This window comes from Sapajus apella, unplaced genomic scaffold (assembly GCF_009761245.1).
Source record: "Sapajus apella isolate SASKATOON/1434 unplaced genomic scaffold, GSC_monkey_1.0 scaffold28, whole genome shotgun sequence".
Lineage (NCBI taxonomy): Eukaryota > Metazoa > Chordata > Mammalia > Primates > Cebidae > Sapajus > Sapajus apella.
In genome coordinates this window covers 4,065,460-4,083,987 of record NW_022436968.1, presented here as the reverse complement: position 1 = coordinate 4,083,987, position 18,528 = coordinate 4,065,460, and the positions used below count along the sequence as shown (strand labels likewise).

Below are 18,528 nucleotides of genomic sequence, written 5' to 3'. Positions count from 1 at the left end.
ACCCTTATTTTCTCTTCTGTAAAATGGGGATAATAGTGGCACCAGCCTCATAGGGTTGTTGTGAAGATTAAAATAAAGTAACGATAAGTGCAGGACCAGGCACGTGTTATAAACTCTAGAGCAACACTGTCCAGTGGATCTTTCTGCAGTGATGAAAACACCCTGTAACTTTGAGGTGCAATAGAGTAGCCAGCCACTCGTCTCATGTGGTTATTAACCATATGAAGTGTAACTGGTGTCATTGAGGAACTAGATTTTTTAATTTAATTTAATTTTAATTACTTAAAACGTAAACATAAATAGCCTGTGTGACTGACTAGTGGCTGCCTTTTAGACAATATCTATAGAGCAGGCTGGTATTAGTGTTAATGAGTGTTAGCATTAGTATTCTTCTTTTCTCTTAACCATTTGGTGGAAGTCATATTTCCCCAACCAGTATGAAAAAATGGAATAGAGACTTTCCAGATGAGTTATATTTTATAAATTCCAAAGTTAAATAAATTCCACTATTGGTTTATTTGATCATGATGTACATAAAACAGTGTCTTTTGTGGTATACTTTTCTCATCTAGTATTTTCTGTCAAACCCAACACAGGTGCAAAAATACTTCTTGGAAATGAAAAATAAGATGCCTTCCTTATCTCCAATAGACAAGAATTGGCCCTCAAGACCCTACTTATTCTTGGATTCTACTCATAAGGAGCTAAAAAGGATTTTCCACTTGTGGAGGGTAAAAAATGTCATGTTACATCTTTTAGAGACTTTCTTATTTATTTTGAGTGTTTTATATAAAATCAAAACTGTAACACATTCTTCCTTTGCCTCCAAGAGGATTACTTGAGGACTTTGTGGTGATTTTCCCCATGCACCGTATTGAGTTGCTGTGAGAGCCCCTGCCGCAGCTCAGGCGTTCCCTGTCAGTGCCTCTCGGCCGGGGCTGGAACGGGGAGCACAGGGCTGCATTTTCTTTCCATTCCAGGTTCCAGCTGCTCTCAAGTAGTTCAGGTTTTTGTTCATTTGTTTCTCTCTTTGTCTAAAGGAATACTGCGGGACAGAGAAATCATAAAATTTGAACACCTTCAGGCAACATAATTAAATACTGCAAATTAAAGAATTTATCAGATGTACAGAACACATAATCAGATAATACATGTGAACACACACACTTTGATGAACTTCGGGAAAAAAGGCTTTTCCCCATTCCTAAACATAGTAACACATCCTCTACCTAAATTACAGTGAAGCTGGAAATCTGTTTTATATTGCCTTTTATTTTTAGCTTTCTTATTTTACATGAGAACATGGCTTGTAATTTAGATGTTGCCCAGCATGGAGCACATGGGGTGCCTATATAGATGTTGAGCTTATTTCGATAACCTAGTCAGTTGTTATGTGAAATATCAAATATATGCAGTTATCAGATGTAATAAAATCATTAGATGGAGGGGCTTGTGTTTAGTAAATGAATGCTCAGTAGATACATCCTCCAGGAAACTCTTTCCTGTGCAACAGGGTGGGCTTGTTCTTTATCGGAATCATATATGTATAGAGTGACATTATCGCTGATTAGCTTGATGAGTGGTACCGTGCAACATAAAGAACTGGATTCTGAGTTTTGTTTTCCAGCAAATTTGGTGAAATTCATGAGCCTCTTAATTGCTTGTCTCTGTTTTTGAGTCTAACCCAGAAACTCTTTTCAAAAATAATGACGGGGAGCTCCCAATGCCATGGATCTGCACAGCCTCTGCCTTCCCCTGGCTCTGAGATCTCACCCTTCCCTCCATTGGAGTGGAGGTGGGAGATGAGGGCTGTTTATTCGTAAAGGGAGCTTTTCCATTGAAAGGGTCAGCAGCAATGCTAACATTTCTTCATGCCATTATTTCAGTAGCACTTGGCCCCACCTGTAACTGAATTTCTAGGATGCTCATCTTAAAAACTGGCTGCTCCCTGGCCATCATCTCCTTTCATTGCAGCTTCAGAGTCAGAGTGAAAGAGGATATCTCAGGTCCCTTGTCTCTATTATAAAATGGTAGTGGGGGGATTTGGAGCAGTGGTTTTCAAACTGTAGGTCATAGCATATTTGTGGGTCATGAAATCAGTTTAGTAGATTACTAACAGCGTTTTTCAGTGAAAGACAATAGAATAGAAAATAGCAGAGTGTAACAGAAAGGATCAAGTATTGTTTTGTGACGCTTTTGTGTCAATTTTCTGTGTGTGTGGAAATGTGCTTAGTAGACTGTGATGCACAGTATTTGTACTGTCTCTTTAGAAGAGTGACAGCCTCAGGACTAGAGGATTTCCAAGGACTGACAGAGTCGGAGGAAATACTACTTGCAGGGCTCATGCCCACTAGGCGCTGGTGTGTTTTGAAGAAGCATCCCAGGTTCTGCAATACAAATAATAGTCTTTCTGACATTTTCCAAGACAGACTTTTTAAAACCCACAAGGGAAAATGTTTTTGGCCTTTTTAGTGAATGTTTTGTGCACTTTCTCCCTTACTCTTGCTGTTAAATTGTCTTAGCATATTTAAGAATGAGTAATAATTTATTTATATAAATGATGTTTTGTTTCCTTCTTCTCATATCTCACAGTGTAAAAAATACAGAGACCAGTTTACAGACCAGCAGAAACTTATTTATGAAGAGAAACTAGAAGCCAGTGAACTCTTCAAAGACAAGAAGGCTTTATACCCATCTAGGTATTATGGCTTTGCCTTACCCATAAAATTCAGGATTTTAAACATTTCTCAAGTATATTTGTATGCCTTTTCAAGTAGTGTTTGATTTCAGTCTTAGATGAGCGATTTTTAATTCTGTGAATCATTTTATAATCAGCTTGATATAAACACATTTGCACCATGGCTCCTGTGGTGCCATTTAATGAAATGAAGTTACAGTTGCTGGTTTCACTCCATTAGCATTAGCTCGAACACGTTACTGAATAATTAGAAGTCATTTAACATAAAAATTATATAGGCTCTTAAGTTAAACTTGCATTGTAAATTCCTGTTCCTTTTCCATAGTTTTCAAAGACTGGCCAAATTGCTGTTGGCAGTGTACTTTAATCACCATTCCAGTCTTCCTGCCATAACGAGCAAGGTCAGAAACTGATTTCTAAGGTAATTCAGAGCGCGAGCCAGGGTAGTACTTTTTGAGTATAGCTTGAGCACTGGTCCGTGGTGCCCTTTGGGCTGCTAACTCAACGGATACGACTTCTGCGGCCTGCACGGCAAGTTGAGTTCCTTTATTGTAGACACCACGGACTGGGAAGAAGAACACCGATTCCAAGTTTAGCAAGTGAAGTCCTTGGTAAAGACTATTTATCTGAATAGTCTGACATCTCCCACATTAAGCATTTCCCCCCAGCAACCTTATCCCATTTTCATCTGGTGTTTTTAAAAAAGTAGATTGTACAATTTCAAGCCTAATCTATAACAACTTTAAGCTTCTCCCAAAGAATGGCCTAGAAAGAATGTATTATATGCTGGGTATATTCACATTTATCACATAAGTGATGTTTATATTCTCTATGACTTTATATGCATTTGAAATATCTTCTTTTTAAAGGGTTAAATGAACATACATTGCCAGACTCACTGGGTTTAAATATTTTAAATTGTACGACTCCCTTGGTTGGCCGATGTGGCTACTTGAGATGACATATACTCTCCTAAGTCAAACACAGCGTCTAAATCCAAAGTGCCTGTTATATAAAGCATATTCAGACAGAAGAATTTGTCTAGATGCTTGCTTCAGCGACTAATTTTATTCAGCTTTTTTTAAATACATTTCTAAATTAGAGAGTAGCCTTCTTAATGAACATTCCCTGTGGATGACTCCAGAAACTGCAGGCTGGAAAATGCATCTTTGAGGAAACAATTTAAAAGGCTGTTAACATTTTTATAATTTAAAACACGTTTGAATAGGAACCAAAAAAGTTAACTTCAAGCCAAGTCCTTTTTGGGTAGTCTTATCAGTTTTCAGGGATAGTGGCACACTCACCCCACAGCAGTGAGAGAGGTGGAATAATTTAGCTTCCCACCACCCTGGGAAGTGGCAGCTCTTATGGGAGTTGGCCTTTTATTTCCTGAGAGCTGTGAAACGCTGACCACCTACGTGGATTTTTCTTCCCTGATCCTCCACCCACAACATAAGCATTTAAAGTTGTATTTGCAAATTGCCAGAACTTTGTAGCTCAAAAGGAAGCTTGTCGATTCCTTGAAGCAGCAGTTTTTCCTTGGTGCCTTTGATGAAGCTGTCCTGAAAGAGTCCCCTGACAAGTCTTCAGGGAAATTGACATCTTAGTGATTAGTGCACAGTTTACCTCTTACAAAAATTTGTTTGTAAAAAAAAATTGCTCTGATTCTGAACGTTTGCTTTGCTTACTTCTGTCCATTTACAGGCATATTCTAGGAGAAGAGGCTTGATTCTCCATTCAGATACAGATGCTGCTTAACTGATGATACAGTTACTTACAGATAACTCATCATAAGTTGAAAATGCATTTAATACACCTAACCTACTGAATGCCACAACTTAGTCTAGCCTACCTTAAACATGCTGGGCACACTTACATTAGCCTACAGTTGGGCAAAATCATCTAACACAAAGCCTGTTTTATAATAAAGTGCTGGATATCTCTTGTGGTTTATTGACCACTGTACTGAAAGTGATAAAAAGAATGGTTATATGAGCACCATTGTAAAGTTGAAAAACCCTGAGCTGAACCAAGTTAAGGACCATCTGTATTGCCTATTTAGAACCAAAGTTACATGTTAATGTTAAGTGTTCTGTAGTTTTCTTCTAAAGTGATTGCTCTGGATCTGTTCTTTCCCAAAAGGCCTATTGATTTTCTTATTCTCTGTGAGAAATGAAACTTTTCTTTAGAGCAGGTGATGGTAATGATTTCAGCTCCTTTTTCACTGCCACATATTGTTTGAAGGCATTAGTAAATCCTTTGTGAGTAGCTGTTAACTTTATATTAACAGATGAGAAGAAATTGCCTTTTCCTTCGCACGAGGCCATGTATTTGAGTCTTAGCTGTTCTTATGAGTGATTTCTACCTTCATTGTTCCATGTAATAAGATTATTATCAATGTCCTGCCCACCAAATGCCATGATCACCTCAAAAATCTATTTGAAGTAGGTTTAAGGTTTCATTCCAACTTATATTTAGGACAGGTGCAAGTGTAATACATAAAATAAATTGAAATCACTTTTTATGAAGTTCTCAGCACTCCTTAGAATCAACTGACCCATTTCCTTTTTTGGTAGTACTTTCATTTGAAGCTATTTCTAATGTGCAGGAATTTTTTTCCTTTAGTGTTGGGCAGCCATTCCAAGGGGCTTACCTGGAAATCAACAAGAACCCCAAGTATAAGAAACTCAAAGATGCCATTGAAGAAAAGATCATTATTGCTGAAGTCGTGAACAAAATTAACCGTGCTAATGGGAAGGTAAAAATGCTAACCCTGAAGACCGATAAAAAGTAGCTGTTAGTTGGGCTAGTCATCCTGTTTTCTGAATGTAAAAATTTACATTTCATGTTCTCAGTAGAGTTAGCTGTGAAGGGGGCTATTTCCCCTTACCTTTAAGCTTAAGTGGAATTTTGCTTGTTCTCTGAAATTTTTATGAAATAAAACGTATTATTGATGTTCTTTACTGTGTTCTTGGTTTACGTAAGTATGTTTGTTGAAGGATATTAGAGTAATACATGCATTTTTGCAAATAATGCCTTAAACTCCTGGGCCATTTTTGAGTATTTTTGATCATTGGTTTACATGATCTTTTATTTTGTTTTAGAGTACATCTCGGATTTTCCTCTTAACAAATAATAATCTCCTTCTTGCTGACCAAAAGTCTGGACAAATCAAGTCAGAGGTTCCCTTGGTGGATGTGACCAAGGTTTCAATGAGCTCACAAAATGATGGCTTCTTCGCCGTCCACCTCAAAGAGGTAAAGGTTCAATTAATGATGTAACAAAGATTTCTGTGCTTAATCTCTCAGCCATTGATTTAAAAATTTCTGCATCTGACTATGGCAGTTTATATATCTGCCTTGCTAATTTGCAAATTTTGGATATTCACCCCTACGTCAAATCTCAGGCTCAGTTTTTCAGTAATTGATAAAGTTAATCACTTTTATTGACAAGTTTACTTCACTTTTTGAAACTAATATATAGAAATATCAAGATGTTTTAAATTTTGTTTTCTCCTGTTTTTTTCTGTGTATCAACTTAGTAAATGTCTTAATGTTCATCTCTAATCTGAGGGTTTACATTAAAGGATGCAACTAAAATAAAATAACTGACAGTTAATTTTAACCTAAATAATTTTTGATGTTCTGTGCCTTTAGCTTAACCAGGACTCCTGGCTTGAATGCAGTGGTTACGTGTAGGTTCTGGAGTTGGTCTCACTCCCTTTATGACGATTTTGGCCAAGGCATTTAACTTGTGTGTGCCTACCTATTTTTTCTCATCTTTAAAATGGAAAGGAAATCACACCAACATCCAGACCACAAACGATTACTACTTTTAAGCATTTCCCAAACCGGGATTCTAGGAACATTACTCATACAGGACACTAATAACAATGTACTGTGAAAAAATTGTTCTCTGATGGAAATGTTAAATCTTTCTTCACTACATTACTTCTCAGAGCCCCTGAAATCTTGTTGTGATTCTCCTGAGGAGCTTTAGGGGGATAGTAAGAGTGCCTACTTCATTGCATTGTTGTAAGGATTAAATGAGATACTGGAGGGACAGGGCCCGTCACATAACACATAGTCACTAAATAAACAAAAGCTAGCAAATACTTATATGTAGGGATGTGTGTCTAGCTGATAATGTTACTTTCCGGCCCACCCTAAACTTAGAAAAATCCTCAAAGCTTCCCTTAGCCTGTTTACCCTATTTTGGGTCTCTTTTAAAGGGGGCATATCAAATACTAGGACAGTGATTCTCAACCTCAGTGACACATTTAAACAGCTTGGGAACTTTAAAAATGCTGGTGCCCAGGGCATACACCTGTGTAATCAAATTAGAATTTCTCAGAAGGGGGCATAAGCACCATAGTTTTTTTAAATAAACTGAGATGATTCCCCTGCACAGCTAAGGCTGAGAGCCACTGCCCTAGGATATTTGTGGGAAGTGTCGGCGTTAGGGCTTTAACCAAATCACGGCCAAGTTTTTTAATCAGGTGCTTCAGATGAATTGCAGGTTAGGTCCATGCTCCTCAAACCTGAATGCGTGAACTCATACCCAGAGGCTGTTATGGTTTCATATTCACTGGGGCTGAGGTAGGGCCTGAGATTCTGCTTTTCTAGCAACCTCTAAGTGATGGAGATGGTTCTTAGGCTCTGTCCGCAGACTTTGGTAGGAGGGGGTGAGGTAACCTTGCTAAAGTGCTCTGACCAAGTTGGAAGAAACACTGCTTTTGTCATTATTGTTTACCTTGGGAGAATGGATTCCAGGATCTGATGTTTTAAAGAGACTGTAAATACATTTTCAGCCAAGCCTGTAAACATTGACCTCCTAAGGTAGCTTTAATTATGACCGACTCTTGGTTTGTCCTTGCAGGGCTCAGAAGCAGCTAGTAAAGGAGATTTTCTCTTCAGCAGTGATCACCTGATTGAAATGGCCACCAAGCTCTATCGCACGACTCTCAGCCAAACCAAACAGAAGCTCAATATTGAGATTTCCGATGAGTACGTTCATGTATTATTTGAATATACTTTTTCTCTTTCAGCTTTCGTCTTTTAGCTCAGCTCTCTGATCTCATTCATTAATACAACTGCTTAATCAGTACCAGGTGTGTCTAGTAGTTGTTCCACATGATAAATGGGCAGCGAACGCCACTGATCAAGTCTCTGACGTTATGTACCTGACATCCTAGTGGAAGAGACCAGTACATACAAACTAAGCGATGAAATAGCTGATCAGATTTTGGCTAATGACAAATGTTTATAGAGGGAAAAAGGGTTAGGAATCAGAGAGTATTTTTGATAGGAGGTCAGGGAGGCCTCTCTGATGTGGTGACGTCTGAGACTGGTATAGATTTGAAATTTGCTTCCTCAATTTCCCATTAGGGTTCTGATTATAGAAGTTAGTGATTTGCATACAGGTTGGGCATCCCCCCATTTATTGAATCTATCTATGTAAGTTTTTTGGACGAATCTGAGTTACTATCCTGACTATAAGTAATTGATTACCTTTCAATAGATCGTTTACCTGGCTGTATACTTCTTTGCATGTCTAGATTGCTCAGGAAGTTACATTCTTTTCTAATTAAGAACTTTCTGGGGCCGGGCGCGGTGGCTCACACCTGTAATCCCAGCACTCTGGGAGGCTGAGGCAGGTGGATCACGAGGTCAAGAGATCGAGACCATCCTGGCCAACATGGTGAAACCCCGCCTCTACTAAAAATACAAAAATTAGCTGGGTGTGGTGGCACGCACCTGTAGTCCCAGCTACTCAGGAGGCTGAGGCAGGAGAATTGCTTGAACCCGGGAAGCGGAGGTTGCAGTGAGCTAAGATTGCCACTACACTCCAGCCTGGCAACAGAGCGAGACTCTGTCTCGAAAAAAAGAGCTTTCTAGTCTATTCTGTTTCAACTCTTCCTAAAAGTCTTTCTAAAATAAATTTACACCAATTTCTGCCCCTTTATAAGTCAGACTCTCTTTGATGTGTTAGGATTTTGCAGTGCTGTGGTCTTATCTTAAGTTCTCATTGAACACTCACAGTGTTTAGATTTGGATGGGAAGTTGGGCTTCCTGTATACTCTATATTGGAAATTGCTGTTTGGACTAAATAACTTTTCTTATTAATGAGACCTTTCTCATAAAACAAAGAATATTAGGAAAAAAGATAATGGTTGTGTTTCAGTTAAGGATTTAACATGTTAAGGCCTATTAATAGTTGAAGTTTTTCATAATCTGGGAGAATGGGCTTTGGTAGGGCTGCTAATTCTCACTCACCATGGGAAGATCGTACATATTCCAGACAGCAGAAGCTCCTCGGTGTACAGATGAAGCAGTCTCACAGTTGTCCCACTACGTGAATAAACTCATCTTTACACAGAAAGGAAATCACACCAACATCCAGACCACAAACGATTACTACTTTTAAGCATTTCCCAAGCTGGGATTCTAGGAACATTACTCATACAGGACACTAATAACGATGTACTGTGAAGATTGTTCTCTGATGGAAATGTTAAATCTTTCTTCACTACATTACTTCTCAGAGCCCCTGAAGTCTTGTTGTGATTCTCCTGAAGAGCTTTAGGGGGATAGCATATGCTGCGTTTCCTAAACACAGTCAACCACAGAACCCCTTCAGCAGCTCTCACCGCTTGTGTTCGGAGGTGTGCCATCCGGTAAAGGGGGACAGTTCAGTTCTAGGCAGCAAGGGCCCCGCCCTGTCACAGAGGCCATGTGATGTTCTGGACGCCATAAGCATTCAGTAAACATAGTTGTCTGAGCGAAGATTTACAGTGTGGCCACATGAAGAAAGCAAACGTCGGACAGCATTATAATGCCTTTCCTTCTCCAGTGCCCAATTATTGATTGGTCTCATAACAATAGATAAAACAGTTCATAGGACTCTGTGTAGCACCTGTGGGTCCCTTCCCCAGCTGGCACAGGAGGCCTGGAGAGGAAGTTTGTAGGTAAGGATCATGAATCTCCTTAGGGAGCATCTTAAATTTAAACAAAAATTTTCAAAGTCATAGGCAGGGATGCCTGTTCCTTTATGCATCAGCCCTAAGTGACTTCACCAGCTCTATAGAACCAGTGCTGAAAACACATGAAGTTTAGTGACTAAACCCTTCCTTGTTTTATCTTTCTCATTGGTAGAAGTACTCTAACAAACCCAGATTCTGAAATCATGGATAAGTGGATGTCAGTTTATGGAAAGAGAGTCAAAGTCTTGTTTACTTTTTAGTGGGATTTTTTTTTTTTTTTTTTTTTTTTTTTTTTTTTTTTTTTTTTTTTTGAGATGGAGTTTCGCTCTTTTTGCCCAGGCTGGAATGCAATGGCATGATCTTGGCTCACCACAACCTCTGCCTCCTGGGTTCAGGTGATTCTCCTGCCTCAGCCTCCTGAGTAACTAGGATTATAGGCATGCGCCACCACACCCAGCTAATTTTGTATTTTTTGTAGAGATGGGGTTTCTCCATGTTGGTCAGGCTGGCCTCAAACTCCTGACCTCAGGTGATCCGCCTGCCTCAGCCTTCCAAAGTGCTGAAATTACAGTGTGAGCCACCGCACCCGGCGTCTCTAATGGAATTTATACTTGCACATATAGAAGTGAGAATTGAATTCATTGAGAGATTCAACTGCCTTAAAATTCTAGTCCTTAAACTTCCAAGCTGTTCAGTGTGTACATAGATTGCATTTTAAGGTTAACCTACAAGATGATAGTACAGTCATGCACCACATAATGGCATTTTGGTTAGCGATGGATGGCACCGATGATGGTGGACCCTTAAGATTGTAGTGGGGCTGAAAAATTCTTATCTCCAGTGATGTCACAGCTGTTGTAATATTGTAGCACAAGGCACTACTCACATGTTTGTGGTGCTGCTGGTGTAAACAAACCTACTTCACTGCCAGTTGTATAAAAGTAAAAGCACATACAATTATGTATAGTGTGTAACACTTGAAAATGATATTAAATGATGTTACTGGTTTATGTATTTACTATACTATTGAATCTTCATTTTAGAGTATATTCCTACGTATTTAAAAAGTTAATTGTAAAACAGCCTCGGGCAGGTCCTTCAGGGGGTATTTCAGAAGGCATTGTTATCTTAGGAGATGCTAGCTCCATGCATAGTATTACCCCTGTAGACCTTCCATGGGACAAGACATGGAGATAGAAGACAGGGACACTGATGATCCTGACCCTGTGTAGACCTAGGCTAATGTGTGTGTTTCTTAGTTTTTAACAAAAAGTGTTAAAAGTAAAAATTAAAAAACTGAAATTTTATAAATAGAAAAATGTTTACAGAATACAGATAAAGAAAGAAAATATTTTTGTACAGCTATACAAAGTGTTGTGTTTTAAGCTAAGTGTTATTACAAAATAGCCAAAAACAGCCGGGCCCGGAAGCTCATGCCTGTAATCTCAGCACTTTGGGAGGCCAAGGCTGGTGAATTGCTTGAGCTTAAGAGTTTGAGGCCAGCCTGAGCAACATGGTAAAACCCCTTCTCAACAAAAAATTTAAAAAGTCAGCATGGTGGCATGCATCTGTAGTCCCAGCTTCCCAGGAAGCTGAGGTGGGAGAATCATCTGAGCCCGGGAAGGTCAAGGCTGCCCTGAGCCATGATTGCTCCAGTGAACTCTAGCCTGGGACCTGGTCTCAAAAATAAAACAAAAGGGTCAAAAATGTTTTTAAAATTGTAAAGTTTATAAAGCAAAAAGTTACAGTAAGCTAAGGTTAATTTATTATTGAAGATAGAAAAAAAATACTTAAACAGTAATGTAAAGTAATGTCCTAGGCCTTCACATTTCACTGACCATCACTCACTCACTCACTCACTCACCCAGAGCTACTTCCAGGCCTGCAAGCCCCATTCATGGGAAGGGCATTAGGCAAGTGCTCTATTTTTATCTTTTGTACTATATTCTTACTGTGCCTTTATGTTTACATAAGTTTAGATATACAAATACCATTGTGTTGCAGTTACCTACAGCATTCAGTCCAATAACGTGCTGTACCATCTAGGTTTGGATAAATGCACTCACTCTATGATATTTGCACAATGACAAAATCACCTAGTGATGCATTTCTCAGAATGTATCCCTTTTGTTAGATGATACATGACTATATTTCTAAAATTAAGTTCCCAAATAGAGTAAAAACTAAAGTGAATGTTTCATTAAACATTTTTAATATATATGTGTATATATACATGTGTAAATACATGTGTACAATCGATACATAAACACATGAATCATTTAAGTTATACAATTTGTTTTCTGAATAGTTGAAATCCAAACAATTAATATATGTTCTTTTTACCTTGAAATTCTAACTGGTATGAATACCATGAAACAATACATTCCATGTTATTGTTTGTTGGGGATGATTTTCTCTTTTCTGTGGAGTGAAGATAAATAATGGTGCTTACGTCTTAGGATTGTCTTAAAGCCTGATCTAATAACATAGTAAATGGCCAAGAATAGTGTGGTATGTAGCCAATCCTCAATATATAGTATCTATTGTTATTTCTAGTGTGAATTTTTATTTATTTATTTATTTATTTATTTATTTTTGAGAAGGAGTCTTGCTCTGTCACCTAGGCTGGAGTGCAGTGGCAAGATCTTGGCTCACTGCAACCTCCACCTCCTGGATTCAAGGGATTCTCCTGCCTCAGTCCCCCGAATAGCTGAGGTTACAGGCGTGCACCACCAAGCCCTGCTAATTTTTCTATTTTTAGTAGAGATGGGATTTCAGCATGTTGGCCAGGCTGGTCTCAAACTCCTGACCTCAGGTGATCCGCCCGCCTCGGCTTCCCAAAGTGCTGGGATTACAGGCTTGAGCTACCATGCCTGGCCTCTAGTGTGAATCTTGATCATCAATTATAAACATGGAGACAGTTAATATATGTGGAGAAAGAAGTTCCTATACATTTATTACACTTACGAGTGGTCTTTTTAATTTATTTTGAGACAGAGTCTCCCTCTGTCGCCCCGGTTGGAGTGCAGTGGTGTGATCCCGGCTCCTGGCAACCTCCTGGCTGCAAGCTATTCTCCTGCCTCAGCTTCCCGAGTAGCTGGAGTTACAGGCATGTGCCACCATGCCTGGCCGATTTTTGTATTTTTGGTAGAGACGTGGTTTTGCCTTGTTGGCCAGGCTGGTCTCAAACTCTTGGCCTCAAGTTACCTGCTTACCTCGGCCTCCCAAAGTGCTGAATCATAGACAGGTGTGAGCCACTGTGCCTGGCCACAGCTGTCTTTGAAAACAAAAATGTGAAAGTGTTTGATTTTTAAAATATGTTAATTTTCAAAAAACCTGAAAGATTTTTTTGAGACACATAGGTGTGAATATATATGCCAGAGACATATCTCAAATAGTTGAATCTGGAACTATAGCTGTCCTTTCTTTGTTGCTTTCAAGTTGAAAAGAAAGAACCCATTTAAAAGATCAGAAGCACTATCCTTATAAAACAACTGATGAATTAGAAACACATGTGCCACGTTTCACTTTAGCAGATAATGTTTGCAAAATGTGGCCTCTTTAGACCTTGACTCTGAAACTGTTGTATAACAGAGGAGAGCTATGGATCCTTACATCACTGGTGAATGTCAGTAAGTGGTCAGTGGTTGTTAGGTGGACTCACTTTAATAATGCGCCATTGACTGAGAAAACCATCCTTGAAAATATGGAAAATGTCATATTGCTATGCTAATTATGATGGTAGAGGGAAGAGATCACTGGTTTTGAAATGGGAAAACCTGGTTTCTGGCCCAGCGATGCACCTCTCATGCCCCCCAGTGACGTTGTGCTCAGGTCAGGGATCTCATCATTCACGGCTGGGGTTCCCTCGCAGCCCCAGCACAGGGAAGGTGTGAAGAACACTCTGTGGATGCTCACTTGTACACCTAAAGTCACCTCTTATCCCCACAGTGGTCCACATCATACACTAAGGGGAAAAGACACTAATGGATTTTTTAAATTTCTATACACTAATGGATTTTTTTAATGTTTATAATTTTTGTGTCCCCCCCACCCCAAATGTTTATGATTTTTATATAAATATTTTAATGGATATTAAGGATACATGTGCTAGATCAAACACCTGATTTTATCTGTAGGTCACTATTATTTTGAAATACATTTAAGCTGGCAATAACTATTGGCATACTATGCAGATTTGACAAAAATGATGTAGGACATAGATGAGTAACCAGTGTTTAGAAGCCGTAGACTACAGGGTTGCCAGACCCCTTCCTTTCGTGAAATTATTTATTTCATTTTTCTCAATTTGTTGATAATTTAATAGGAGCCCCCTCCCATATTTTTGCCATGGAAAAATGGAAGAACATGTTTGTCTTTCCATTTGAAACACGGAGATAATTCTTAGCCTTTCTGCCTCACTAGAATATGATGAGTTAATGAACTTTAGTTTTCTTAGGGCTAAATGAGGACTATTGGAGGTAAATTGCATTGACACAATCCTATGTAAGAAGTGCTGATGGGAAGAAGTGATACAGGTTGAGTCTGCCTTATTCGAAATGCTTGGGACAAGAAGTGTTTCCAATTTCTGGTTTTGAAATACAGTCATGTGTTATTTAACACAGGGATACGTACTAAGAAATGTGTCACTAGGTGATTTTGTTGTGCAAATGTCATAGAGTGTACATATACAAAAGTAGATGGCATAGCCTACTGCATACCTAGGCTGTGTATTATAGCCAACTGCTCATAGCGTGTTACTGTACTGAATACTGTAGACAATTGTGACATATTGGTAAATATTTGTCTAAACATAGAAAAAGTACAGTAAAAATATGGTACCACGGTATACAGTGGTACAAAAAAATGTTACCACTGTATAGGCCAGCTCCATCATAATCTTATGGGACCCCCATCGTATATGACTGACAGTGAAATTAGGTATTTTACAGTCACTGCAAACATGAGTAGTGTATTGCCCTACATTAGGAGAGCTATGATGTCACTAAGTCATAGGAATTTTGTTGCTCTTATGAGACCACCATCATATATGTGATTCATTGTTCACTGAAGCATTGCTAGGTAGCACATGACTGTATTTGCATTATACTTAATGTTTCAGTCTTAATCTGAAAATGTAAAATCTGAAATGTTCCAGCAAGCATTTCCTTTGAGCATCATGTCAGTGCTTTAAAAATTTCAGAGTTTGGAGCATTTCGGATTTTCAAATTGGGTTAGGGATGCACAGCCTTTACTCATCAAGATCAGTATTCATTAAAATACAAAAGCAAGTGTTACTGTTACCATGAGCTGTTTTGTGTATACTTTAATTGGTTTTATTCTTGTCTTCTAGGTTCCTGGTACAGTTCAGACAGGACAAAGTATGTGTGAAGTTTATTCAGGGAAACCAGAAAAATGGGAGTGTCCCAACATGTAAACGAAAAAACAACCGTCTCCTTGAAGTTGCTGTCCCTTAACTGGCGCCTCCTTTCTACTTTCATGGACTTGTTTGTAATAGTGCAATTTGGTTTTGTGTTTTTTGGGGTTAATTGTATGTTTGGGAATCGCCAAAGGCTTTTAGAGTTCTTTGGCAAAATAAAAATATTTGACTAATCAATTTTTATTATTGGAATAGTTTTAACCTTTCAAATACATGTTCTGTCCTGGAGCAGGATTGTAGATACTAACAGCATCTATTGTCATGTCTGATGTGTTTTTCGTTTAGTCATGTTAGATCTGTGTACCCTAAATCAGCATATTACTCATAAATCATTAATTCATATAAGAAATGGTCTTAAAAGATACTGCATTCATTCATCAAATATTTATTCCATGCCTACTCTATGCTAGGCACTGTGCTAGATGGTAAGAAAACTTATTAGGAACCTTTTTGTTTTTGAGGCCATTGCATTCTGGCTGGTTTGTGCTGGTTTAATGGCATCTAGGAAGGTTTGGACATGTCGAGACCAAAACAATAATTGTTAATGAGGGACAGCGTTATTAGGAACCCTGTAGTATGATCTTTAACATATATGCTTCAAGAAGGGCGGGTCCTAAGAGGGCGTAGAAATGAATGACCGGGTTAAATCCCTCTACATGTGGTTTCTGCTTGAAAAAAAGAAAACTGACATTCGAACAGGACTTTTAATTTGTTTAAACCTCCAGTAATTACTTTTAACAGTAGAAAATAAAAGTCATTCTTATTTTAGAAAAAGTGACAGAAGCAGTCCAATAAGATTATATGTTCCTGTTTCTGGTAAATATCATATATGATCCTCGATCTGATAATATCTCCAGAATATTGTTTTCATCCAAATTTGAGGAGGTATTAAAGCCATTCAGATAGCAGTAACCATTCTGTATGATGTGCAATAAAACATCCAATATCTTTTCTGAAAGTTTTATTTATAATATACATTTTTGTATGAGAAAGGTGATTGGTACAGGGTGCCTATTTTAGTCATGGATCAAAATTAAATTTGTGTAATTTGCAGGGCTTTCTTTTTCTTCAAATTTACAGGGGTTCGTTATGGAAACTACATTTTAAACTTTGGAATCAAATTGTTTCTTATTTGGGAGGATAATGTATATACATTGGTATTATGTTAAATAATAAAATTGTTCTAATTTGGTGCCATTTGCTGGATCACAACTGTATTTTTGTATCTCAAGCTATTTTCATAAGTTGTGTGTCAATGTATTGTCTCGCAGGAGGGTTTTACAATCCAAACATTATATGTTCTCTGTGTAACTGAATCTCACTTACTTTTTATAAACCAGAAACATTAATTGAAAATATTTTCTGGGGATTTTCTCTTGACTTTTGTATTTTTTAAAATTGCTCACATAAAGAAATTCTCAGAAGTCTTTGTGTTTATTGGTGCGGGTAGAGGATGTACTTAGATTCTTCTTGCCATGTGCCTAAAATGGTAGATTGATAGTTCCTGATACTGGTGAGTAGAAATTTGGGAATTAGAGGGTGTGGTGTTTTTAGCAATATGTAATATATTCACATTGTTCAGCATATAAGTAAATGTTAAAAGATACACATTACAAATTCTCTATCCTGTCAGCCACACATCTGCTTAGTTCCCACCCTCCCCAAAACGTTATCCATTGTTGTTAGTTGCTCTTGTATTACTTTGTGCCTATGTTTGAAGAGAAAATCAAAGTAGAGTCTTATGTTCTTCTGCTTTAGTAGACAAAAGCTAGTACAGTATATTATAGCCATTGTTCCTTATCTTGCCATTTTCACCTAGCAGAATATCATGAAGAGCTGCCCACTCATCTGTTGTATGGATGTACTGTAGTGGATTTACCTGGCCTCCTACTCATTATCATTGGGTTCCTCCCAAATGGAACTTCAGGATGCAAGATTAGGATGAAGAGGAGGAATATCCCAGGTCTACTTGTTAGATTTTTCCAAATACCCTATTTGCAGATTGTTCAATCAGTCTTGTCACTGAAGTATTCAATAATCTTTGGTCATGGAACACATTCTGCATGGGTTGCGACTTGACGTGTTGGGAAAGATTTGCTGCACTTCAGCCAGAAAGCCTCCTTATGTACCAAGGTGAAAGCTCTTCACATTCTCCACTGGGAAAAGCAGTAATAACTTCACCACACTACAGATGGTGCCACTACAGCCCAGGCGACCCACTGTACAGCAGTGTTTCCCAAAATGTCACTGCGCGTCAATCTGGGTCAAAATCACAAGGAAAGCTTGTTTTGTGTGTGTTGGGTGGAGGGGTTTTGTTTTGTTTTTTTGAGATGGAGCCTCACTGTGACATCCAGACTGGAGTGCAATGGCACATTCTCAGTTCACTGCTACCTCAGCTTCCTTTGTTCAGGTGATTCAAGCCTGCCGAACAGCTGGGACCACAGGCGTGCACCACTACGGCTGGCTAATTTTTGTATTTTTAGTAGAGATCTGGTTTCACCATATTGGCCAGGCTGGCCTCAAACTCCTGACCTCAAGTGATCTGCCCACCTCCGCCTCCCAAATTGCTGGGATTACAGGCATGAGCTACCACACCCGGCTGGAAAGTTTGTATTTTAAAAATTACAAAAAAACAAAAATCCATGCCAGTTCCTGGGCCATACCCTATACTAACCGAATCAGAATCTCTGGAAGAGAGTTTAAAATCAGATGTTTTAAAGAAAATCTCCAGATGCACTCCAGCTTGGGCAGCTACCACGCCCAGCTGGAAAGCTTGTATTTAAAAAATTACAAAAAAACAAAAATCCATGCCAGTTCCTGGGCCATACCCTATACTAATCGAATCAGAATCTCTGGAAGAGAGTTTGAAAACATGTTTTAAAGAAAATCTCCAGATGCACTCCAGCTTGGGCAACAGAGTGAGACCCTGTCTCAAGAAAAATCTCCAGATGACTCACACACATTGAAATTTGAGAACCACCAGGGGAAATACTAGAGCTTCTCTGTAGCTACACACAGCAGTCTACGCCTTAAGAAGTCCTCCTTTGGTGACCTGATTGCCACCCAAGTATGAGAACCACTAGTCTAGAGCTTCCCTCTGGCTACATATGGCCCAGTGGGCCCTACCTGCCAAATCTGCCAACCCCAGTGCCTTACTAGAGGTTACCAATAACTGGCATCACTCTAGTATAAAGTAAGCAAGAAACTGATACTCCTTTATCTCGGTTTCTGTCACTGTCCTGCAATGGCAAGTTCAGTCTGAAGTGTCACCAATGCTTTAACTTGCCATTGAAGGACTGGCCTGGCCTTCCTGCCCATAACTCAGAAGTTTGCCTGGTCCCTGCAGTGACTTCTAGGAGTGAGTGGAGTGACTGGGCTTAGTCACCTAGGACCTAGACTCATAAATCT

At 38.8% G+C, this 18,528-nt stretch overlaps 1 protein-coding gene across 13 annotated transcripts in view; it reads left to right on the top strand.

Annotated features, from left to right (window-relative positions):
* Positions 1–16,531, top strand: part of MYO1B (myosin IB) — a 186,170-nt gene extending 169,639 nt beyond the window's left edge. For 12 of the 13 annotated variants that reach the window (XM_032292595.1, XM_032292594.1, XM_032292606.1 and 9 more), the window contains 6 exons: positions 597–731; positions 2,593–2,699; positions 5,324–5,456; positions 5,803–5,955; positions 7,577–7,704; positions 15,034–15,838. In XM_032292595.1, the coding sequence (XP_032148486.1) occupies positions 597–731; positions 2,593–2,699; positions 5,324–5,456; positions 5,803–5,955; positions 7,577–7,704; positions 15,034–15,157 (780 nt within the window). In that variant the 3' untranslated portion in view covers positions 15,158–15,838. Of the gene's footprint in view, positions 1–596; positions 732–2,592; positions 2,700–5,323; positions 5,457–5,802; positions 5,956–7,576; positions 7,705–15,033 lie in introns of all 13 variants that reach the window. The other variant, XM_032292597.1, reaches the window with a different exon arrangement.
* The last annotated feature ends 1,997 nt before the right edge of the window (positions 16,532–18,528 follow it).